The 21623-nt window shown below is 44.7% G+C and overlaps 1 protein-coding gene across 1 annotated transcript in view; it reads right to left on the reverse strand.

Moving 5' to 3' along the window:
• The window catches only part of SCAP (SREBF chaperone), a gene marked incomplete at its 3' end in the record, with an annotated part of 45817 nt that overhangs the window by 12334 nt on the left and 11860 nt on the right, over positions 1–21623 (reverse strand). Inside the window, exons 2-9 of the mRNA XM_082014737.1 lie at positions 20105–20234; positions 18160–18317; positions 14156–14376; positions 12517–12622; positions 11154–11326; positions 10350–10476; positions 5109–5221; positions 4088–4182 (exon numbers count right to left, since the gene is read on the reverse strand). Of these exons, the coding sequence (XP_081870863.1) occupies positions 4088–4182; positions 5109–5221; positions 10350–10476; positions 11154–11326; positions 12517–12622; positions 14156–14376; positions 18160–18317; positions 20105–20234 (1123 nt within the window). The remainder of the gene's footprint in view (positions 1–4087; positions 4183–5108; positions 5222–10349; positions 10477–11153; positions 11327–12516; positions 12623–14155; positions 14377–18159; positions 18318–20104; positions 20235–21623) is intronic.

A 21623-nucleotide genomic window follows, 5' to 3' on the forward strand; every position in this document is an offset into this window, starting at 1 on the left:
AAAACTCCTCCAGAACACGGGTTGCTCAGGAACTGGATCACCCACTCTCCGACCAAAGGCAGATCGCTAAAGTCACAGTACATCTGTGTACTTGTTTGTAGCCATTCTCCAGGGCTCCAGCTAAACCATTTCTGCTTAAATCACCCTTTTGGCTAACATATATATTTGATGGGCAAATTCCATTCCTATGCCCCTGGAAGAAAAGTCCCATAGCCATTCCCAGAGGTCTCTAGACAACAAATATATGCGAAACGATGTTTGCAAAAGCCCGGTGTTTCCTAAACTTCTTGTAATGCTCTGCTTTCCCAGCAGATGCCATTGCAGAAATAAGGATTACAAGATTCTGCCCAGAAATACAGTCAAGCCCCAGATTGTCCCTGTAAAACAAATGCACGCTCTTACCCTAATCCCCGTTAGTGCCCAGTGCCATCCCCTCTCCCCCGTTATGTTCAAGACTTCACAGCAACATAGAACTAAAATATTTTGGAGAGGCATTTTGTTTCCCTTGGAGGTACAAATTTCTGCCAGGACCTGTCAGGACCCAAAAAGGATCTAGTAAACACGGAGATATCGAGAAAGCTGAACGTAAGGAGAAGTAAAAACCCTAGGCTAAACAGATTAAAGACTGTGACCCTTGTTTGCAGAACAGAGCTGGCAAACATCCACTGCCATACACTGCCTGCCCGCTGGAGCCCCAGGCGTGGCACTCGCACTACCTGCAGACCAAGCCAGGACACATCCACCTAAGGGCAAGGACAGAGGCCACAGATTCATTTCTTTCATCCCCCTCCTTCCTGTGTCTGCCCCAGCTTCTTGCATAAGGCTGGAGGCCAGTATCAGCACAGTGAAATGAAAAGAGATAGCGTGAAAGGCTGTCCAAAACCTCTAAAGAAACCTTGAAGCCTCCCCCCGCACCCAAACTGTTCTCAAAACATAAGGAATCAACTGCTTGTTAGTTAAAAATCAGTGTGATAATGAGAGGAGATAACCCACCAGGTCAGCCTCCCCTCTCCAAACCTCCCAGTGACAGCAGCACAAGGAAGCAGGTTTTCACAGGTTTTTCTCTTTAGCCCCTTCCCCAACTTCTGAGGGATGAAAACTCAATACAAGTTCCTCTCTGAAGGAGAAAACCAGAAGGAAAGCAATGTCCATCTGGATTTCACCCAGACCTCGGCAAACACAGGCTCCACAAACGGCAGGCTCTGCATAGAGAGATACTAATTCTGTTAATACCTCCACTTACTCCACTTCAGATTAGAGACATCTGAAGCTGCTAGCCCTGGAAATCTAAAATCTTCTTATATTTGGATACTGCAAACGCTGCGGCAAAACCCAAACTGATTTCAGTGGGTGCAGGATTGGGCGCTCAGTGTGTGAACTTCGGAACAAGGCAGTGGGTAAGAGACGGAAAGCCCAGGACAAGCGCTCAGCACGTGCCCCTGCAGCACCTCAGAACCATCAACAGTCACGCTGTGCCAGGAGAAAAGGGGTCTCTACCCACCTGCAATGCAAGGCAAGAGGATTTCATTGCTGCTCACAATTACAAGGGATTTAAAGTGGATGCACAACTCCCATCTGAAGCCAAACTCTATTTTAGGACAAGGAGAGCCACAGAAAACATAGAAAAATCCCTTCTGCTAAAGGAGTTGCACTGCCAAGGAGTAACTGAGAAAAACAACAAGACCCATTACAGCCCCCGGGGCAGGTGAGAGCCTTCAGCAAAGAAATGCCTCTCTCTTCTGCTACCCTCTATTCCAGCCACCACCTGAACGACCCCAGCCCAGCACCGCTCCCTCTGACAGCCTAGAGCAAAGGTCCCTGCCAGATTTACGCAGCCTGGCTCTCTTTCTGCCAGATTCCTTGGACTCTGCAACGCAAGTACAGCACACTATCTGTACAGTGCCCTTCACTCTCAGGGCCAAAGATAAGGGACATACACCAGCCTCCAGCAGAGCAGCCGTCAGTCTTGAACAGACAGCATCCCTGCGAGATTCCTCCTCTGGAACAAGCGAGCACCCAAGGAAAGACAGGATCACACAGAGAGCAGAGTGGATGTCATCACATGTGTCAAAATGCTGTAATGAACAGGAGTACTTTAACAGAGATAACACGGGAGCGGGGGCATGGGGGCACTTTTCCCCAGGGCCCTACTGACACTGTTACGTGGCCCTGCCCCGACCCTTTTACCACATTCCTTTATCTCCTGTAATCAGGGCACCCTGCAAGCTGCTCTACAGCAGAGTGCAGAAAGAAAGGGGACTGTCCCAGCGGTACCCACACGACAGGGCTGCTGGCACTATGCCCGCTTCACAGATACCATCAAAGCTGCACTTTCTGAGGTCAAGCAGCGCAGCAATGAAACAGAGGCCAAAAGGCGCCGATACGCCATAGGAATGAGTCCAGTTTAGACACAAAGGATGGATCACGCCAGTGTTTACGCTGAGCAATCTCTGCAATCAGCTTCAAATAAAAAAGTTAGGCCACAATAGGTGGGCAACTGTAGCCTGGAGAATTCTACTGAAGCTCCTCTCTTGCTGTCCTCTGGGGTACTGAGAGAGGTCCAGGAACTGTGAAGTTCAGCTGTAATGCTCAGTCCAACCTGAATGTTTCATCTTCTTAGATTATAGTATGTTTTAATCTGCAGTCTGTGCTGGTGACTCCCGCATGCTAAAGCAAGGACATACACAACCCACCCCTCTTCATGCAGGTCACACGTGGCCAGTGAGCACCTAGCGAGGGCACAGAGTAGCCTCCAACTATGTAGATGTTGGGGTGCTCCTGCCTTCGCTTGCTGACTGTGCCTACTAGAAACTGCCAGATACAACAAACAGGCTGACACCTTCTCGAAGTCTGGCTGCAGAGGTGCTACGGAATTGGCAATGAGGCTTTGTCTAGGCAATGCTTCTGTTCATGTAGCTCACCAGGAACAAGCCCTGCTTGGTCAAGGATCAGAAATCAAATGCTGTCAACTCAGCAAGCACAGTCCTGAAAAGGGGACTGTGCAGCAGAGAAAGCAACACACGGCAAGGCAGAAGACCTTGATGCTATTTTCAGTGCAACACAGACCCGACAACATGATCCCTGACAGATCATTCTACCTTGAGGTTTCAGTTTACCCACCCATGAAATGGAGATAGTGATATCTGTGGTTGTAAAAACCTACAGATTTATCAATCTGGTGAAAGAGCCACAGGCTGTCCATCCTAATTCTCGAGGCAGATATTCTGCAGTTGAGTTTTGTTTTTCCTTCCATCCACTTACAAGGTGGATTAGCCAGCCCACAAAAAGGCATTTTAAGGATGGAAGAAAGGCATCCCCACAGCAAAGGCACTGGGCAGTGTTAAGTCCTGTGATAGGAAGCTCATTTCCACAAACACAAGGAGCATGGACAGACAGTCAGGAGGGAAACGAGCCCCTGCTCCTGCTCCAGCTCCTCCCAGGGCTGGCGCAGCAAAGCAATCAGCCCCATGGTCAGGGGTGAGAGCCATCACGATGAGTCAATGAGAGAGAATCTCCAAACCCACGTGTCCTGTTGGAGCCCATACATCTGCAGCACCGGCAACTGGAACAGGGCCCACGGGGCACAGGAGCTCATGTGGCTGGGTCGCCAGCAATTGTAGCGAGTCAGAGTATGCAGTGTGTGATCACCAGTGACTACCGAGCCAGGCAGCTGGTGAGCAGGTGAGTAGCTTGGGAGCCAGGTATGTGTGTGTCCCTGAGCGAGAGAGCTGGAGCTGGTTACCAGATGGAGCAGGGGCTCCAGGCCAACTGCCAGAGCAACCGTGGGGCCGTGGGACGACTAAGAGACCCGCTTGCACGCAAGTGCATGTGTGTGTGAGGCAACTGGGGAGAGCAAGGATCCAGGGCCAACTACTGGATGAACTGAATGTGTAAGCCCAGCTACTGGAAGGATCCCGACTGGGGATCAGCAGGCTAGCTCCTGGAGGGATCCACTCTGCACAGATGTACGTATTTCCCACTAACAGACTCAATCAGCCAGAGAGGGGAGCAGAATACAGCACAGAGCATTCCTGCAGCGCCTGCAAGCCTCTGTCCTGCAAACTCAAAACTGATCAGCCATGCTCACCTGGATGGCTGGGACAAGGGTGAAATACCCGATCAAGATGATCCCAAGCTCTGTTGCCATGTTCTTCATTATCGACCAGCTCTCATTGCTCAAGCCTGGAGAAAGAACATGCAAAGGCAGGTAAAATTAGACTCTTCACTAGCGGACAGACATGAGCACAGCAAGAAGTAACTGGACTTCCCTTCTTTAAAATTAGGCAGCTATAGACAACAGCCAAAAAAGGCACCTTCAGGCCAAAATTCATCTGACCTATTTTGAATATCTAAGTCAAATAGTTGGACTGTAGACTCCCAATGTCTTTATTAGCGGGGTTATCATTAACTACAAAGGGAGCTCAGGATGACTCTCAGCTCACAAAACTGTCCTGATTTAAGCAGTCTGAGGGTACTGCACAGGGCAATACAGGGATTCAGAAGTGTAAAGGACCATGGAGTTTTTGAGTCCTGTTCTTGATCTAGGATATAAACCACTCGTATTTTTAAAACCAGGTAGATTTTTCTGGGCATGACTCCAGAATCTCTCTTCCCTGATGTCTAGAAATATTTTTTTAAGTTTGTAAGCCACATTTATCCATGGTTCGAGCATACTTTAATTCTTATGCAGGTACAGAGTGTACCTATAATAGAGAAGATAATTTTGTCACAGACTCAGCAAAACTTCCTATGACCTGTGGACTGCACTTACGATATTCATGACACAAGAGGACATGGTGCTAAACATGTATACCAGGAGGTACAGTTCTCCCTGCCTAACACAGTTTTTTAAACTTGTTTAGTCAATGCTTCAGAGAACAATCTTAAAAAGCAGTGCCCACAATTACAGCCTTATATTACTTCTTGGAATTACCAGAAACAGTACAAAAAGACTATTGGAATACAATTCCCAATTCACATTAACACACACAGTCCTTGTTTCCTTCACAAACTTAGATCTTCACAGATTAAGATCATTCCCCATCTCCCAGTCTTTGGGTTACCCTAATTTTCTCTCTCTTAACAGTTTTCCAGAGCAGGCTGCGTACCTTGGGCAATGCGTAGCTTCACTTCCAGGTCAACGGGCGTAGAGACAACTGACTTGGTGAGAACCAACACATTCTCTAGGCCAATCACTACAACCAAGTATGGAAATATCTCTCTAGAGGAAACAGAACCAGAACTGAGAATGAGATCCTTGGTGAAAAAAGAAGGGAAGAATGCAAGTTAAGCAGCAAACACACATCCTAGAGTCAAGACGAGGAAACACTATCCAGTGCTCTTAGCCAAATCCCTTCTCATACACTATTACTCTTTGATGAGACAAGGGTTCTGGATTTCATCTGCTTTGGACAGATACTAACATTTTTGCAAAGCTGCATGATTTTCTGGAAAATGGCCATTGTGGACCACCACTAAATTAGTCTTAATGCTTCCCAGGGTTGGGACAGTGCCCCTCGAAAAGTGTCTCCAGCATCTGGTACAGAGGTACAAATCAAAAAGGCAGACTCCGAACACCGCTGCAACAGACTCGGTAATAATTCGTCAGCAGGAGAGCGTTACAACAAGAGGGTAGGGAGCATGTCCCACCACCAACAGTGAAAATCCTGATAAATCACAGCTAAGCATTACATTAAACAAAACTTTCAAAAGAAAAAATCTCAAGTGAAGAGCACGAGCAGTGCCTGGTTCAGATACCCAGCGGGCAAAAGCTTCCACAGCTTGCAGCTACTGTAAGCAATCGGGTCTCGGGCAGTGAAGGAGACACAGGAAGGGACTTCTCTGTTGGGAGGATATAAATTAACGTGCATGGAGCTGTGTTTCCAGTACACCAGGTAGCTCAGAAGCCACAACACTGAGAACAATATGCAGTGTACACATGTTTTGTATATAAATAAACTAAATCCTGCCAGGGATAGTTTCTACCCAAGTCAAGAAAACACACTGAAATGGATTTGCCCTTCAGAATATATGCATGCAGAAAAGTAAGACTACCCAAGGTCACCACCATGTATTTATTCAACTCTTCTTCTCATCCCTAATTCTTTTTCTCTCTTTTGAACTACTTGCAGTCCAGATCAGAGAGAAAAAGCTGTTCTGTGCCAGAACACAGTAGATAGTAAATCTCTTAATTTCCCTCCAGCTAAACTTAAGCAAAAATACTAAAGCTTTCATTGTGGAGGGTAATGGATTTGTGCTGTGCTGGTATGTACAGATCCGAAAGGAGAACGTGCATGCACACACACCCCTTGGCACATCACCAACAGCCACGACAGGTAACCAACAGGGTTTCAGAAGAACACCTCCTGCTTTCTGTCATTACCTGCCATAACCCCCGAGGACCACCTTCCCAAATGCTATTTTCAATTGCTGTCCTGGTTTCAGCCAGGATAGAGTTAATTTTCTTCACGGAAGCTAGTGTGAGGCTGTGTTTTGGATTTGGGATGAGAAAATGTTGATAATGTGCTGATGTTTTGAGTTGTAGCTAAGTAGTCAAGGACACTCCAGCTTCTCGTGCTGGCCTGCCAGCGAGCAGGCTGGGTGTGCACGGGGAGATGGGAGGGGACACAGCCAGGACAGCTGACCCAGGCTGGCCAAAGGGATATTCCATACCATATGACATCATGCTTGGTATATAAAGCTGGGGTGAAGAAGGAGGAAGGGGTGGAGGGACGTTCAGAGCGATGGTGTCTGTCTTCCCAAGAAACCATTACATGTGATGGAGCCCTGCTCTCCTGGAGATGGCTGAACACCTGCCTGCCCATGGGGAATGGTGAATGAATTCTTTGTTCAGCTTTGCTTGTGTGCATGGCTTTTGCTTTACCCATTAAACTGTCTTTATCTGAAGCCATGAGTTTCCTCACTTTCACCCTTCTGAGTCTCATCCCCGTCCCACTGTGGGGGAGTGAGCGAGTGGCTGCGTGGGGCTTAATTGCCAGCTGGGGCTGAACCACGACAATTGCCTAAGGCCACCTGACATGGGCTTCAACAACATTTGCACACATACAGCTGTCAGCAGCCTGTACCTTACAAGCTTAGCTGGGGAAAAACATCTGTCTGTAACCACTGCTAACTCAGCTACTTCATTCCAAGTGATGCCTTGAACAAACAGCAAGAGCTCCATTGAAAGCAAGATTACAAAAAAACCCACAAAAAAACAAACTCCACGCACCCTTCTCCAGTGTCCTAACCACATTTTAGCGCTAACAATTGCGCAACACATTGGTCCTTTCACCTCCCATCCAAAAGCTGCACAGGCAGTGAACTTCTGTAGCGAGTTAAAAAAATACAAATATATATAAGCCTCTCTCTCATGGGCAACTTCCTGTTAATGTCAAAGAATCCAAAATCTAGCAAGTACAACTCAGCCCTGCCTTTACCTAAAGCATTTTCAGTTCATAACCTGTGTCACTCCTCCAAGCAGTACTTTAGGACAGGAGACAGATGTGAGAAAAGCTCTTTGTAATCCTTAGGGATGGAAATCTCTAAACAAAGAGAATGCAACGTGAGGGGGAGCTCTGCTGCTCAGCCCCGCGGAGAGCGTGTCCTGCAGAGCACGTCATCTGCAAGGGTACGTACGTACTCCTGCGGTACGTACTTGCAGAGTCCTGTCCTTACGCACAGTCCTGCGAGATATGCAGGCAGCCCAAATACGGAAAAGAAAACCCGTAACTCTCTCATCAACTATGTCCTACTTAAACAGTAGCTTCTACTGCAGGAGGTAACTAATAGTCCCAGGTTATGAGTTTCAATAGTCCTTGAAGAGTCAGCATTTTTCATGTTAAATGACCAGCAGTTTAAAAGCAATGAGACATTAGGTTTTCTTGAAGAGTAATGCGACTCTGTGCAGGACAAACACAAGCCGTTCACTCCCTGCAACTCCAAAACCCAAGTTCATTTGTCCCTATTCGGAGTGAGGCAGATGGCAAGAGATCCTCATTATATTTTCTGCCGTACAGTGCCAAGCACTGATAAAGAGCTTACAAGAGGAAGAGGAAGAGCAAAGGGAGATGCCGTATTGTGTCCGTCAACTGAAACATTTACACTTCACTTATCGCTTTGATGCCAGAAGGTGCTGCATCATAGCATGACCCAGCATCCCAGAGAGTCAACAGAAACATTGCTGTTAACTCATGAAGAGAACAGATCTTCTCTGACTCCATATATACTTGTGCACAGAGACAGCCTCTGGTTTATCCAAAAGGTATGGAAGATTTCAGAACTTACCACATCAGCTTCTCTTATCTAAAATGCAAATGCTCACGTTCGAGCTAGTTGGTTTAGGCCTTTTTTTTTTTAATAGTCAACAAGGAGAAGTAGTTCATAATTTTAGATTGTGATTCCTCTACTCTAGCTGAGATGCCGACTTGTGGGTTGGTGGCTTGTGCTCTGCACTCATCTAGAGACTCTCCCAGTCCACCAGCTCGCAGGATCCCACTTCCAGTCAACTCCAGGCAATCTGCTCAACTTCACTAGTGCCTAAGACTAGTGACTAGTGACTACCTTACCTATAATCATTTTACTTCATTATAAAAGTTGATTGATAATGACTAAGGTCCAGTTTATATAGCATACCTGTAGCAAGCAAACACTGATCTCTAAGCAACAAGCTTTATTTTAATACCTTACAAAAACCAGTGACGGACAAAGGCTTATTATAAATACAGGTACCATTAAAAACAAACACACCCACATCTGGAAGGCTCTCCTGTAAACAAAACAGATATAAAAGGCTGAAAGTCAGATCAAAGTTTAACCAGATCCAGCTGGCCAAATCCCAGTACGTTGCCACCAGTATATGACTCACCAAAACCACTCTGTCTCCAGTGGGGAATCAGGTAACTAGAAGGAAAGTGCTCTGGCAGACACTGGAGATTCAGGAAAAGGTCACTCACCAAAAGTAAAAAACCCCCCAATGTCATCAGACCCCCTCGCCACAGAATCCACGGGTCTTCCATCTAATTGGACATAACTTGTAAAGTATTGCAAGAATTAAGTTTCAACCCCAAAGGAAACTGTCTGTGCAATCATTTTAAGGCAATGATATTTTGCTGGAAAACTATTTTTATAAATAAGGACTGAATTGACTCTTTGTATCCTGCAGGAGGAATAACTAGATTAGTTTAGCCGGCCTGTGTGACAACGGTAAGGCTCATTATATACAAAGACCTTGGTCACTGCACTAACCAAAATTGTTCCCTTGGATTCCTCCCATGTATCTGCATCCAAATATTGCCTTTTTTCTTGCATTAAAATGATAAAATCCCAAGGGATGTCCGTTTTTTTTAAACAGCTCACAGAATAATGTGGTCTTGATCCATAATTAAGGCTCCTAGGCACCACAGCAGTAAAACCAGAAACAAGAAATATTTCAGTTTCTGAAGTCAATTATTCATAGCTCTTCTAGGCTTCTAGGAGAGGAATTCCTCCAGTAGGTCTGGCTCCTGGTAAATTATCACCAGCATTGAGTCGTCTCCCTTATGGGTGAGACTCTTCATTGTTCCTGCAGTTTATAGCTGCGAGGAGGAGATGGGAAGAAAAATGATGGATATTTCCTTAACTACTTAGGAAAGGGACCTGAAAATCAAAAGAAAGATTCTGAACTGAACTTTAGTTAACGAGAAATGCAGAGTGTGTAGAACTCAGGTAGGTGAGGTGCCAGTTAAGAGTTTTCTCAGGGGTTTTCACCTTGACACAAATATGGTAGTAACCACGTGAAAAGTCACAAACGTCAACTCTAACATGCACAGGATGTTAGATGTGTGCAGATAGATAAAAGAAGAGCTGACAGCTACCAGTGATGGGTGCAAAGTCACTCAGGTAGCCTCCCAGGCACAAATACCACAGGTCAGTTCAGCCACCTTTAAAGATCTTTCTAAGCAAAATGTAATGAACCTCCATCAGCCAGAGACAAGCTAAGAAGCCCTTTTGGATGCTACAAAAAGTCACCGCAGGAGGAAGGTATGCGAGCACCTACCTAGCTGCCAGGAAATCAAATTTATGAATAAGACATTGTTCCAACAATCCCTTCTGCGTTAGGCAGAAAGAGCCAACTGCTAAGCAGTAAGGCGTCTCCACAAGGTCTGTTTGCTGGCCAGCAGAGGAGCACATAGCCCTTCAGCCCAGGAGGGGATCCGATGGTAATTTTGCACAGCAGAGTGTAAAATAATAACATGTAAGCTTATTTGAAGAATACTGGATCTTAAAGATGAAGCGTTCAACAGCTGTTTTCAAATGATTTCACCTCCATCTACCCTTCTTTAGGAAGAGGTTTGGTGCTGGAAACATACCCTCCGTTAAGAGTGGGCGTCAAACCAAATAGCGTGCACAGCCCAACAGACATGAGCAGAGAGCTGAGCACCGTCACGACTGCTGCCAGTGCCAGACCCCATTTCGACTTCACCATGTCAATCTTCCCTGAAAAACAGAATGCAAAGTCTCTGTTACCAAGCAAAAGAAAATGACATGAATAAAAAATCAAGGAGAAGGGATCCTCATCCTGACTTATTTCAGTATGTAGCCCTGCAACCCAGAAGTAATGGTAGTGAAGCCTCCAGATCCTTCAGTACATAAGAGGTACTGTAACAAGGATGGGACAGAGGATAATGCAAAGCTTGCAGCTCAAGCTAGTTCCGGTACAGCACTGCTGGGGTGTGAAAAAAGGAACTTAAATGTGGCTAGTAAGGTCTAAAACCACCAGCTCAGAACATGTATTTGATCTGTCTCACAATGAATTAGTCTCTCCAAATTGGAAAAAATATCATTACTACGGCATTTAAAACTGCAATAAGACAGAAAACATCTCAGAAGATATCACAAGGAATAACATCATACTGGCTAAGAGGGCCAAATCAGCAGAAATCAGATAAACAGGACTACTAATTCTCTACATGACAGTCCAGGGTAAAATTTCAACACCGCCTTTCCTGCTGAAACAGGAGGGAACCGCAGTGCTATGGACAGGAGTCTTTCTCTTATCTGTAGCCAGGGAAAGGGCACCCCACCACTGATCCCCTGCATATATTCAGCTGGCAGGTGTATAGGTGGCTTATCACCTTGCCCTCCCCTCAAGGCTCTCCACCCCACAAACCTACGTGTAGAGAAGTAGATGTAAGCGAAGAGTATAATGTAGGTGGTGACAAGGGGTATCAGCTCAGCAATGCCAATCTCTTCCTTGAAGTGGACATGAATGATGTTCTCCTCTCGCAGCGTGCAGTTAGGACTGGGATGCAGCAGCTTGAGGCGAGAGCGGAGGCTGCTGAGGAACCTGAGGTAAAAACAAGCAGGAGGATGTCACTTACACTGTACCCAACCACACAATCCAAGGCGGAGCTCAGTGGGTAGAGATCAAATAGGAAGAAGCTCCACAGATTCACAGAGATTTAGAAAGCACGGTTCTCTCTGAATTAAGAAGAATTGAATTAAGAAATTCTTCACAATGAGGGTGGTGAGGCACTGGCACAGGCTGCCCAGAGAGGTCGTGGATGCCCCATCCGTGGAAAGATCCCAGGTCAGGTTGGACAGGGCTCTGACCACTCAACCTGGTCTAGTGGATGATGTCCCTGCTCATGGCAGGGGAATTGTACTAGATGATTATGGTCCCTTCCAACCCAAACCATTCTAGGATTCCCTCTAGGCATGACTGGTAAGTCTTGTTTCTTTGTGGCCCAAACTACATTGATCACATCCGTACTCTGGAAATCTCACAGACCTTGATTTCTATGAAGATTCAAAGATAACTGTGAAGACTCAGCAAAATGACTTAAAGCAAGGGCTCATCATCCAAAATCTTGGCCCTGGGGAACAGAACATGCCGTAGTCTCAAACACCGCCTGAATTTACGTAAGTACGGCTGACGAAAGGTGCTACATGACAGTCCTTGAGGCTGAAGGGTTCTTGCAAGGGCAGCAGCAGAGCAAGTTTCAACTACTGTGCTGCCAATTCTGTCCCAGGCATTCCTTGGGGAATTCTGTGCAGTGCTGAGCAGAACGTTTAGTCCTCAGATCTACTCAATCCAAGCTAGCTTTGCCAACACTGCCAAAGGGCTTTCACAGTTGCTACCAGCTGAATTAGTGCTTACTGGAAAGCAAACCACTCTATATACCAGGAACTGGGTCAAAACAGACCTACTGGGTCTTGGCTGCAACAATGACAGCTCTGCGTGCAGATGAAGCCATCATCAGAGGAACCCCCACTGGCAGCTTTGAGTATTATATACACTTTTTTTAAAGAGAAACTGAGAACTGATAGTATTTTATTTCCTTAAAACACAGCATGTTTTCTTACAAAAACAGCACCCTGTCTTTCTATAGCATGTTCAGAAGATCCTAAAATACTCTAAAACAGAAGAAAATGGAGATTAAAGAAAAACATAACAATCAGAGTAAAGAAAACAGCAAAACTTGCCAAGGAATAAGGGATCCATAACGTGCAAATAGCACAGCTGAAGCTCCTTACCTGGAATCATAGCGCTGGAGACCCAGTGTGACAGTGTATGATACCACTCGCTTCCTATTATAGAGGTTCACCCCACTGTACTTTCCAGGGAGCCCAAACAACAGATCTGCAAAAACACAGTATGAAAGAAATATTAGGAAAACAGGAAAATAAACAAAAAGATGGGACACAAGAGGCATTCCCCGTGAAGAATGCTGAATGGGAACTACTCTTCTTATAGGAAGCACTGTCTCAATGCTCTGGTGAGACCTTATCAGTGTGTACAAGTACTTGCTGCAGGGGAGCAAAGAAGACGGAGTGTCTCTTCGCAGTGGTGCCCACTGACAGGACAAGTGGCAATGGGCACCTGTGAGAAATTTATCTGTCCTCAACTTCTTCTCTCCTGACCAGGTAGTCTGTATCAGACAAGGTCTGCCCCCTAACCCTAACCCATAAGCTCTCAACTAGCTCACCACTCGTTCCTAAGCAAAGCTCCACGTGTTCCCGCTGCTCACTCACACAAAGGACAACTCTTCGCTCGTCCTTCCTGAAGAGCCTGTACCTTCCTGCAGCAGCACTCCAGTATCGCGAGCTACCCCACACCATCCCTCTGAGCTGGATGAGGCTGTAGCCCTCCAACTGCACACACCTCTCATCCCTCCTGCATGCTCCCCATGCTCTGTGTGTTAGTGTACGGGCACATCAAGTGGGCACCCAATTTGTCCTTCAACAAAGGCGACAGACATTATCTTTAAGGACGCAGCCAAAGGAATCCTTGGTTTGTGCATGTCGGTGTGTGATTTGAACCAGACGTTCCAGGAAGACTTTGCATTGCAAAGAACTATTTAATGTCTCTTCCGTTAACCTAGTGCACTAAACACAGACTTAAAAAAGTTATGCATAATGATGACCACTCCCACTGGCCTCAGGAATTCCCAGGATATCGTGGACCTCCACCTTGTCTGCAAATGAGTGCTCAAAGAGAGGCTCCATATGCTCCAAACCACAGCGTGCACACACTCTGGATGCTCCAAGAATAACCTTTAAACTCACTTCAGGGTTACAAAACCCCTTTTCAGATATGTCATACTACAGGCTTCCTGACACTGACAAAGTTCCTTTAAAAACAAAGGAACAACATTTCATCTGGCCTTATGGAACAACTAAACCATATGATCCCAGACATGGTCAGACTTATTTTTTTAATTAAGAGAGAAAAATACTTTTATGAGATCTGGTATATGCAAGCAACTATGAATGAACACACAAGAGGGAGCAGGAAGAATGTTCATTTATCTGTGACAATGAGACCGTCTTTGAGTAAGACAGACAACGGCATGAGGGAAAAAGGGAGGCTAGAGCATACGTAAAGTAAGAGGAACAAAAAGACTCGACAAGTTACCTGCTATTTTTACACCTATAGAATGGAGGCTGACTGAGTGGAATTATTCACCTTCCACAAATATAGAACCGAGTTCAAACACAGATATGAAATGAGGGGTGACATACATTTGGTAGCTTCATTGCAGATGCTGTGAGTAACACAATGCCACCCAATTTGCTAACATTGGCAACCTAGACGTTGGAGATACCGCACACAAAATAGCCACTCAAGCTGCCGGGGATTTCTCACAGCTTCTTTGGCACTTCAGCCTCTTACCTTTGAGAGTAGCTGATGTTTGTAATGTCTTTGGTTCATGCTGGTGGATGGTTTTGATGATATCTGGGTCAGCATTGAATCGCTCTCGGTCATTCTGCCAAAAGTTCCCTGGAGACAGTAACAGACAGCCGTGCTCGGGGAGCAGATTCCGCAGCTTCTTGAGGCCAGGCAGAAGATCTGTTACCTGAAGGCAAACTTCCTCCAAGCTTTTGACACCAGAACTGAAACACAAACAAAGGTTAGACACTGCCGTCTATGTCGCAACTCTCACAAACAAAAGGCAAAGCTGATGACAAATACCCCAAGGACCTGCATCGCCATGGTACTGCTCTTGTTCTTAATTACTAAGGATCAAGAGCCTCGGGCCATAGACCGGGATCTCACTGTAACATGTTTACAGGCTCCAGAACCCCATTAACATTCCTCTGCATACTGTCTGGCCATATAGCTTTCACTCTTCATCCATCCTAGGGGCCACCATTTCCAGTTCCACATTTAAGATACCTCCAGTCTACAGAGAAACTGTCACCCTACAATACTTCTTCAAAGACCTTAAACTCCTCTGCATATTTCTTTCCATATATGCAATGGAATATTTTACAGAAATCTTTATTAGCCTTCCTGAGGTGGATTATTGAAGGTGTACCGAGTGCTCTAAAATGTACAAAGGATTCAATATCTGTTTGCAAAATGTTTTCAGAATTACTCTGCATTGTATGGAAAAGAAAATGCCTTAGAGGTTCATAAATTTAAATAGAGGTGTAACCAGTATGAAAGGGTTCTTGTGTTTGTTCCCAGACTTCATTTTAAGACAATTACATAACACTTATCAACTAGTAATTCAAGCGAGACTCAACTTGGGCTTACAATAGGATCTGACTGTGAAGGTTTAGTGACAAAACCTGTCAGTATGCTATTTGGCTAGACAGGGAAGAGCTGCCAATCCAAAAGAGAACACCTCCCTCAACATGATACGGGCAGCTGGTGGGATTTGCACAGGAAAGGTATATTTAACAAAGGCTAAGTTAAGATACAAAAGACCAGCCCTTCCCTGGCTCCAGCCTCACAGAGTACAGAGAAGGTAGCTGCAGAAGACAAATCAGTTAAGGGTCCTATTGTAAAATGCCTCTCTAGAGGAGGGGTTTTTTTCTGTAATGACTGCAAAGAGCAAACATGGAAACCAACCAATGATAATTTCAGTTATGCCTTTGTGAAAACTCCCTGCAGAACCTACATCCTGTCACTGTATGGCAAGATACCTCGGAAAAGTCATGGCTATCAAAAGAAAACCCTAGCAAATATGCTCGAATATACTGTGTTCATAGGGAAAAAACCTCTCTGAAAGATAATTTAAAGGAACTGATGCAGCGACGCCTCCAAAAATAGCTCCAGGAAAAGTAAGACAACTATTGTTTTGTATTTCAGCTTTAGCTGAAACATGTTTTAACTCTGAAACATAACAGTGGTAACAGTTTATACTGTAGGTAAGCCTATGTACATTCATATTCTGAAGCAAACGCACACAGCCAATGTCCCTGCCAGTTTGTTGTGGATGCAGAGAGTGATATCAAAAAACATGAACTGGAGCAAACTACAAATTTCAGTTCACTTCTGACTCTTTACGAATGATGACCGCTCAAAATATAATCACCTTGTGTTCCCTATCCAGCTGTCAATAGTCTTCAGCTCCTTCTCTACTTTAATATAAAAGAATGCCTTTTTTCATATTAAGAAAATCAGCTGCATTTAACTTTGATACTGACAAAAGCAACTGACAACAACGAACTTCACCATGACTTTACTGAGGTAATTTCAGCTTTTACCTCAAAGTTAGACATTTCCTGAAATACCCGAGTCCGTCGCCAAAATGGGAGCCCTTATCCCAAGGTTTAGGTCTAAGTGCTTAAGTCTTTTTTTTCTGGTGGCTATGTAAGTTTAATTTTGCTTCCATGCTGAATCACTGTTCATCAAGGGCAACACCGAGGGGAGATAATGTGAAGACAATAAATGTCCTGGGAGCAAGTTGTTTCTCACTTGTAACTGGCAACTATATACCGATTATTATCTGAAGTTACACATATGATAAAGGAGGAGATGAACTGAAAACACAGAAAGAATGTCAGAGCCAAGCCTTTGTGAGTTGGTAGGAAAGAGCAACATCTTTAACAGCATAAATGGCATTTCTAAAGAAATACCACAGAGAGAGCAGACAGCTAGCTTGCAAGGAATGGTTTTAAAAAAAAAAAAGGAAAAATCATCAGGTAGAGAAGTAAAGTGGACATTCTCAAAAATGAAGCAATGAAGGATGCTGTCAAGGAAGTATGAACACGCAGTAAATCCTCCCTACCCATGTGAGTTAGAGGACAAAGAATGAAAACAGCTCCTGGCTGAAAAGCTGGGAGATGATCAAAGACTCTAATCTCACCATTTTTCACCACAGTTGACCTATTGTCAGCATCACTATTCTCATATGTCTGTTATTTGAACACAGACAGACAAGTAAGGGAAGCATTTCTGCCCTTAAAAAGTAAACCCAGCCAAGAACTTGACCACAGATAAAAACTTAGAACTTAAAGGAAAACTTGTTTCTAAAAAAAACCAGAGGCAAGTTAATGTGTATAAAATGCATTCTTGGTGTGCAACGAGAGAATGCACCAAACTAATCTGAGTGGTCTTTTCTTTAAAATGCCTGATTTCTTGGATGCGGAAAGCACAGCAGATCTCATCTACCTGAGCCTCAATTTTGACGCAGCACCACACAGAAAATCCTTTAGTTCTCAGGAAAGACACAAAAATTAGCACAAAAATTGTGTTGCAGTAAAGAACTAGGTTAACAGGAAAATGATCATGGAGCTGCTGAAAGGGGAATCGCCAGTACTGAGGAAAACAAAGCGGAATTTCTCACAGACAGATCAGAGAACCAGGATTATTATATATTTTTATTAATAACCTTGGAATAAGGTATAGGGACATCTGCCAATCACACAAAATAAAGAAACAGTGTTAATACAGAAAAGGAACAGAATATCTGAAATGGATGATGTGAGGCCTGCAATAAATTTGATCCCCTCTCTATTAACAGTACAAAGTGCAAGACCACGCACTTGGGGACTAAACACAGTTTCTACTATAAGGCGGGAGTTCATCAGCTGGAAATAACAGAGAGGAACATGGAGACGTTAATCAATCACTTCACAATGTGTAAAACTGATGTGACTGGCCATGAAAAAGGGACATGCAATCTCACTATATTTCAGGAAAAGCATTTCCATGGAAAATAACACACAAACGAGACTTCTCTGAGAATACTGTGTACAGTTCTGATCTCCCACCTTCGGGAATGATACACTAACAACAGTGCCAAGGGGAGCAACCAGGATGACAAACTGAATACCGAGCTGTCTTACCAGAGTAAGCCAAGAGTTCCGTATCTTTAGCTTAACAAACAAGGATTTGGGGTGAGGAGTATTAGTTCTCCCTGTAAACATCTGGAAGCAGAGGAAAGCTATTTTTGTACAAAGACTGTGTCAGGACAAAACCAAGCAAGTATAAACTGGTCCTAAAAGTGGGAAGTCATGAGAAGGTTCCTGACCACGTGAAATTCTAGAAGAGCTTCACAATAGGCATGGTGGAGTCAAATGAACTTGCTTTAGTACGAAGCTTGCATGCTTATGAAGGGAATATACGACGCTGCTATCTGCTGTAACAGGTATAACCTTGGAGACCCCTTCCAGACCTCTCTGCCTAGGACTCTGACTGGAAGGTTCCTGACAGTTATCAAGTGACTAGAGGACAGGTCAAGTTCTCTAGCACAAAAGCTAAACTGTTCTACGTGCAGGATGGATATGATGTCACATGTTAGCAGTGATCTCTCATTTTCTTTTACTTTTTAGAATCTTACAAATGCAAAGCTAATAATCAGACTTACGAGGCAGTAATTTAGAAGATGGGTGTGTACAGTGGTGGGTCTGCCTTCTACACAAACTTTCATGAACAGTAATTACCTGTCTCTCAGGGCATGGTTTCTAATCTCCTCCACTAGCTGGAAGACGCGGGAGAGGGGTGAACGAAATACATCAACAGCGAGGAAGTTCTTCTGCCATGGGGACACAGTGGCTTTCACAAAGATCTGCTGAATGTAGGCCACAGGAGCACCAACATACTGTGGGGAAAACCAGAGGGAGAATGAAAACACACGGTGAGTGGGAAGCTGCTTAGCAGAATTAGACCACAGCTTGGCAACCTTTCAGGAGGAGTTTGCCAGACTATATTCTCCTTTCCCAAATTAGAGGTGAAACATGACAGTTCTAACCTAGCAAGAACAAAAAGAGTCTGTTTCTCAAAGAGGCAAAATGCCACTGACCATTTTGGCATCAGTCTGTTGCACTTCTTTGTGAGGCAGAGACTCCCAGCTCCTGCTGAATTTGGTACTGGAATGAAAGGCAGGCGCAGGGCCTCACTGCCTCTCACAGATGCCTCTCGCACCGCTGCAGTTCCCCCAACCTGTGCTGATTCTGCTGTGTGCCATTTAAATCTTCCTGGTGTCTGTGCCCAGGCTGCTGACCCTGCTCTAGGGACTGCAGTGCTGACATGCTGTGGCAGCCAGAACTTTTGTGCTCTATTAGCTGAACTAGGCAACAAAGCAGAAGGGAAGATTTAATCAGCCAGCAGCAGCCCGAGTTAACAGCATAGTGCAAAAAGCTCTCAGTGGCACCAGAGAGTGTAGAAGGTGGCAAATCATTTCAATAACAGTGAGAAGAGCACACATGGAGAGAGTAGAGAGCTGGAGGCATCAAAAGCATTAAGCCAACAGGCAACTTCTACTCAAGAGACCCTGGAATGAAAAAGAACAATACAGGTTACAAAGGATGATTTTAGAATTATTTCCTCATTTCCTGGACCAGGTTATCAGCCTTCTTGGAAAGCATCAGGGTTCCAGTTTGCTCATGCAAAAGAAAAGTCAATTCCTTACCCTTAACATAAGGTTTTAAGTCCAGTTTACCTGTATGATACATACCAGCCAATTAAAAAAAAACCCCAAAACAGAATAAAACCAAACCCCACCTTTAGACTATACTCAATTCACCAGGTTCTTCAAGCAGCCCTACACTCCCTAGACCATACTGTAGTAGCTAGCTCCCACAGCCAGAATCTTTGGCTGCCTAAATTCTAATTTAAATGAAAAACTCTTGCTTGTGACCTTAAGAAAAAACCTGTGTCTTGGAGGTGAAGCCTACACTACCTACATCATCAGAAAAAAACCTGCTAGATGCAGTATTTAAAGCCAAAGGAGAGAAAATTGCGAGCACTGAGGAGCTGGACAGTCTGTCTTCCACCTCCATGCCAGACACACATTTCCCTTCTGACAGCTAGTTAGTGATCTTTGAAGGATAAGCTGGTTGACAGCCAGAATCCAGATCCCTTCAGAGAGAGGCTGACAACAGCAAAACCACCATCGCAATTACTAGTAGCATCTCCACAGACAGTTACAGAATCCTATTCTCATCCTTCAGAGGAGGCCAAGGGCAGGTATGCGAAGCCGTGTGTGTCAGCAGGAGGCTTGTCCTGCTGCTCTAGGGAAACTGCATGCCTTCGTATGACTTTAGGAAACTGGGGCCTGTTATGCCAGAACCCATCATTAAACTTATTTAAAACTTAAAAATGCTTTAAAAAGCACACTACTCGCCTTAAATAAAGTTATCCTTGAAAAATGGGCTCTTAAACAGCATTTCAAAGCTTTTAACTCTTGCAAATCCCTAGCATCCATTTTTCTGATAAAGACTAATACAAGACAAATACTGCCTAAACCTAGCAGTTACACAAAGCAACACATCATCGGAAATATTTTCCATTGATTACAGTACAGCGTAGGTAAGACAGCAGGGGTTTCACCACCTCATCTCCCCATACCCCCCATACACACCCAGCCACCCCCAATGCGAGACTCACCCAGTCGGGACGCTCGCTGAGATCCCCTTGCTGCAGACCTGCGTCTGGAGAGGGTGGAGAGTAATCCTTCACGGGGGTGCTGTACTCCACAGGTCCTGTTCCAGGCAGCGGCAGCTTCAGCAGCGGGTAACTATGATTAAGACATAACAAGAAACGTTGCACTTTGGTTTTAACTAGGCTTTTAGAAGAAGGCTCCAAGAAGAGCTCAAAAAATGAATGGGTCATGAAAAATGAGCCCGCTCCAGCTAAAATCCAACCTCTGTGGGACAGGAGACACAGCTGCAATACAGACGACGTTGGCTCTCACAGGAACTGTTTGATGGGTTTCCCCAGTGTAAGAGATAATTGGTCTTTCTCCCTTGGAAAGGCTTAACTAAAAGCCCTGGGAGAAAAAGAAGGGAAGTTCTTGCATGACCTCACCTGAATTACTCGGCATGACCCAGAAGTTAGTAGTGCTAAAAACTTTAAGTACAGCCACGTCTCAACTGTCCTGTAGCCCACACAAAAATGAGACATTCCTTGTATTCAGACGGCTGCTTTCCTGACCCAAACCCTACACAAATCACCTAATTTTCCTCATTAAGGTTTGAACTATCTTCAATACTTGCCATTAACTTCATTGCACTTTTAATAGCAGCAATGAGACACCAAAACAGTTGCAAAATATTTATCTTCTTGCTCCTTTGCTACTACAACCTTAGATGATTGTAGCAGCTACCCCAAAACAAAGATTTCAAACTATTTGAAAGTTGAGAAACTGACGTTTCAGAGGGTTTAGTGCTTTTAGCTCCAGACGTTCTCAAAAGTGATTAAAAGGGTATCAGAATTGAACTGGTGGAAAAAGCAAGATTGCTGTTAGAGATATCGACCAACCAGTTGGAACTGTCAGCACCAAAACGAGCCAGAGACCCGAGTTTCCTGGGCTTTCTGACGAGATAACGTCTGTCTTTTTGTTGTCTGATGCACAACAATGTATTGGGCCTTAAATTTCTGACGTATTTTCCCGTTTATAGCTGAACTCCTCTTGCAATATTGCCAGAATAAATATAAAGGCCTTGGAATTGTTTTCGTGCAATACTCTGCCCACTTCATTAGGGATTAGCCTGAATCATCATAGGCCACGGAGAGGACAAGCAACAGCTAAAGACAAAGCTTCAGACTGAACAACAAAAGGCTGAAAAAGAACAATGATATCAGCAGCAAAGCTTGTCAGATTTACTATTTTATTAGTCTGATAAAAATTCAACATCTAATTATCATAATTTCATTGTGCAATGGGAGGGAAGAGAAACAGGAATAATAAAATCATGCCGTAATACATCAGAGGTGAAAACTCCCAACAAAAGCCACAATCTGGAGACACAGCACAGCCTCTTTTCTCTCACAAGCAGCAAGCGGGTTTGGTCCTTCGAAACGACACGTAGCACCTGCTTGTCACAAATGACCTGCTGACAACAAAAGCCTGGGGGAGAGGCACAGAGTGATCATCCTGCGTCTGACCGAGCCCGAGGTACACATA

The sequence above is a fragment of the Phaethon aethereus genome (assembly GCF_964289735.1).
Source record: "Phaethon aethereus genome assembly, chromosome: 2".
In the NCBI taxonomy this organism is placed as follows: Eukaryota; Metazoa; Chordata; class Aves; order Phaethontiformes; family Phaethontidae; genus Phaethon; species Phaethon aethereus.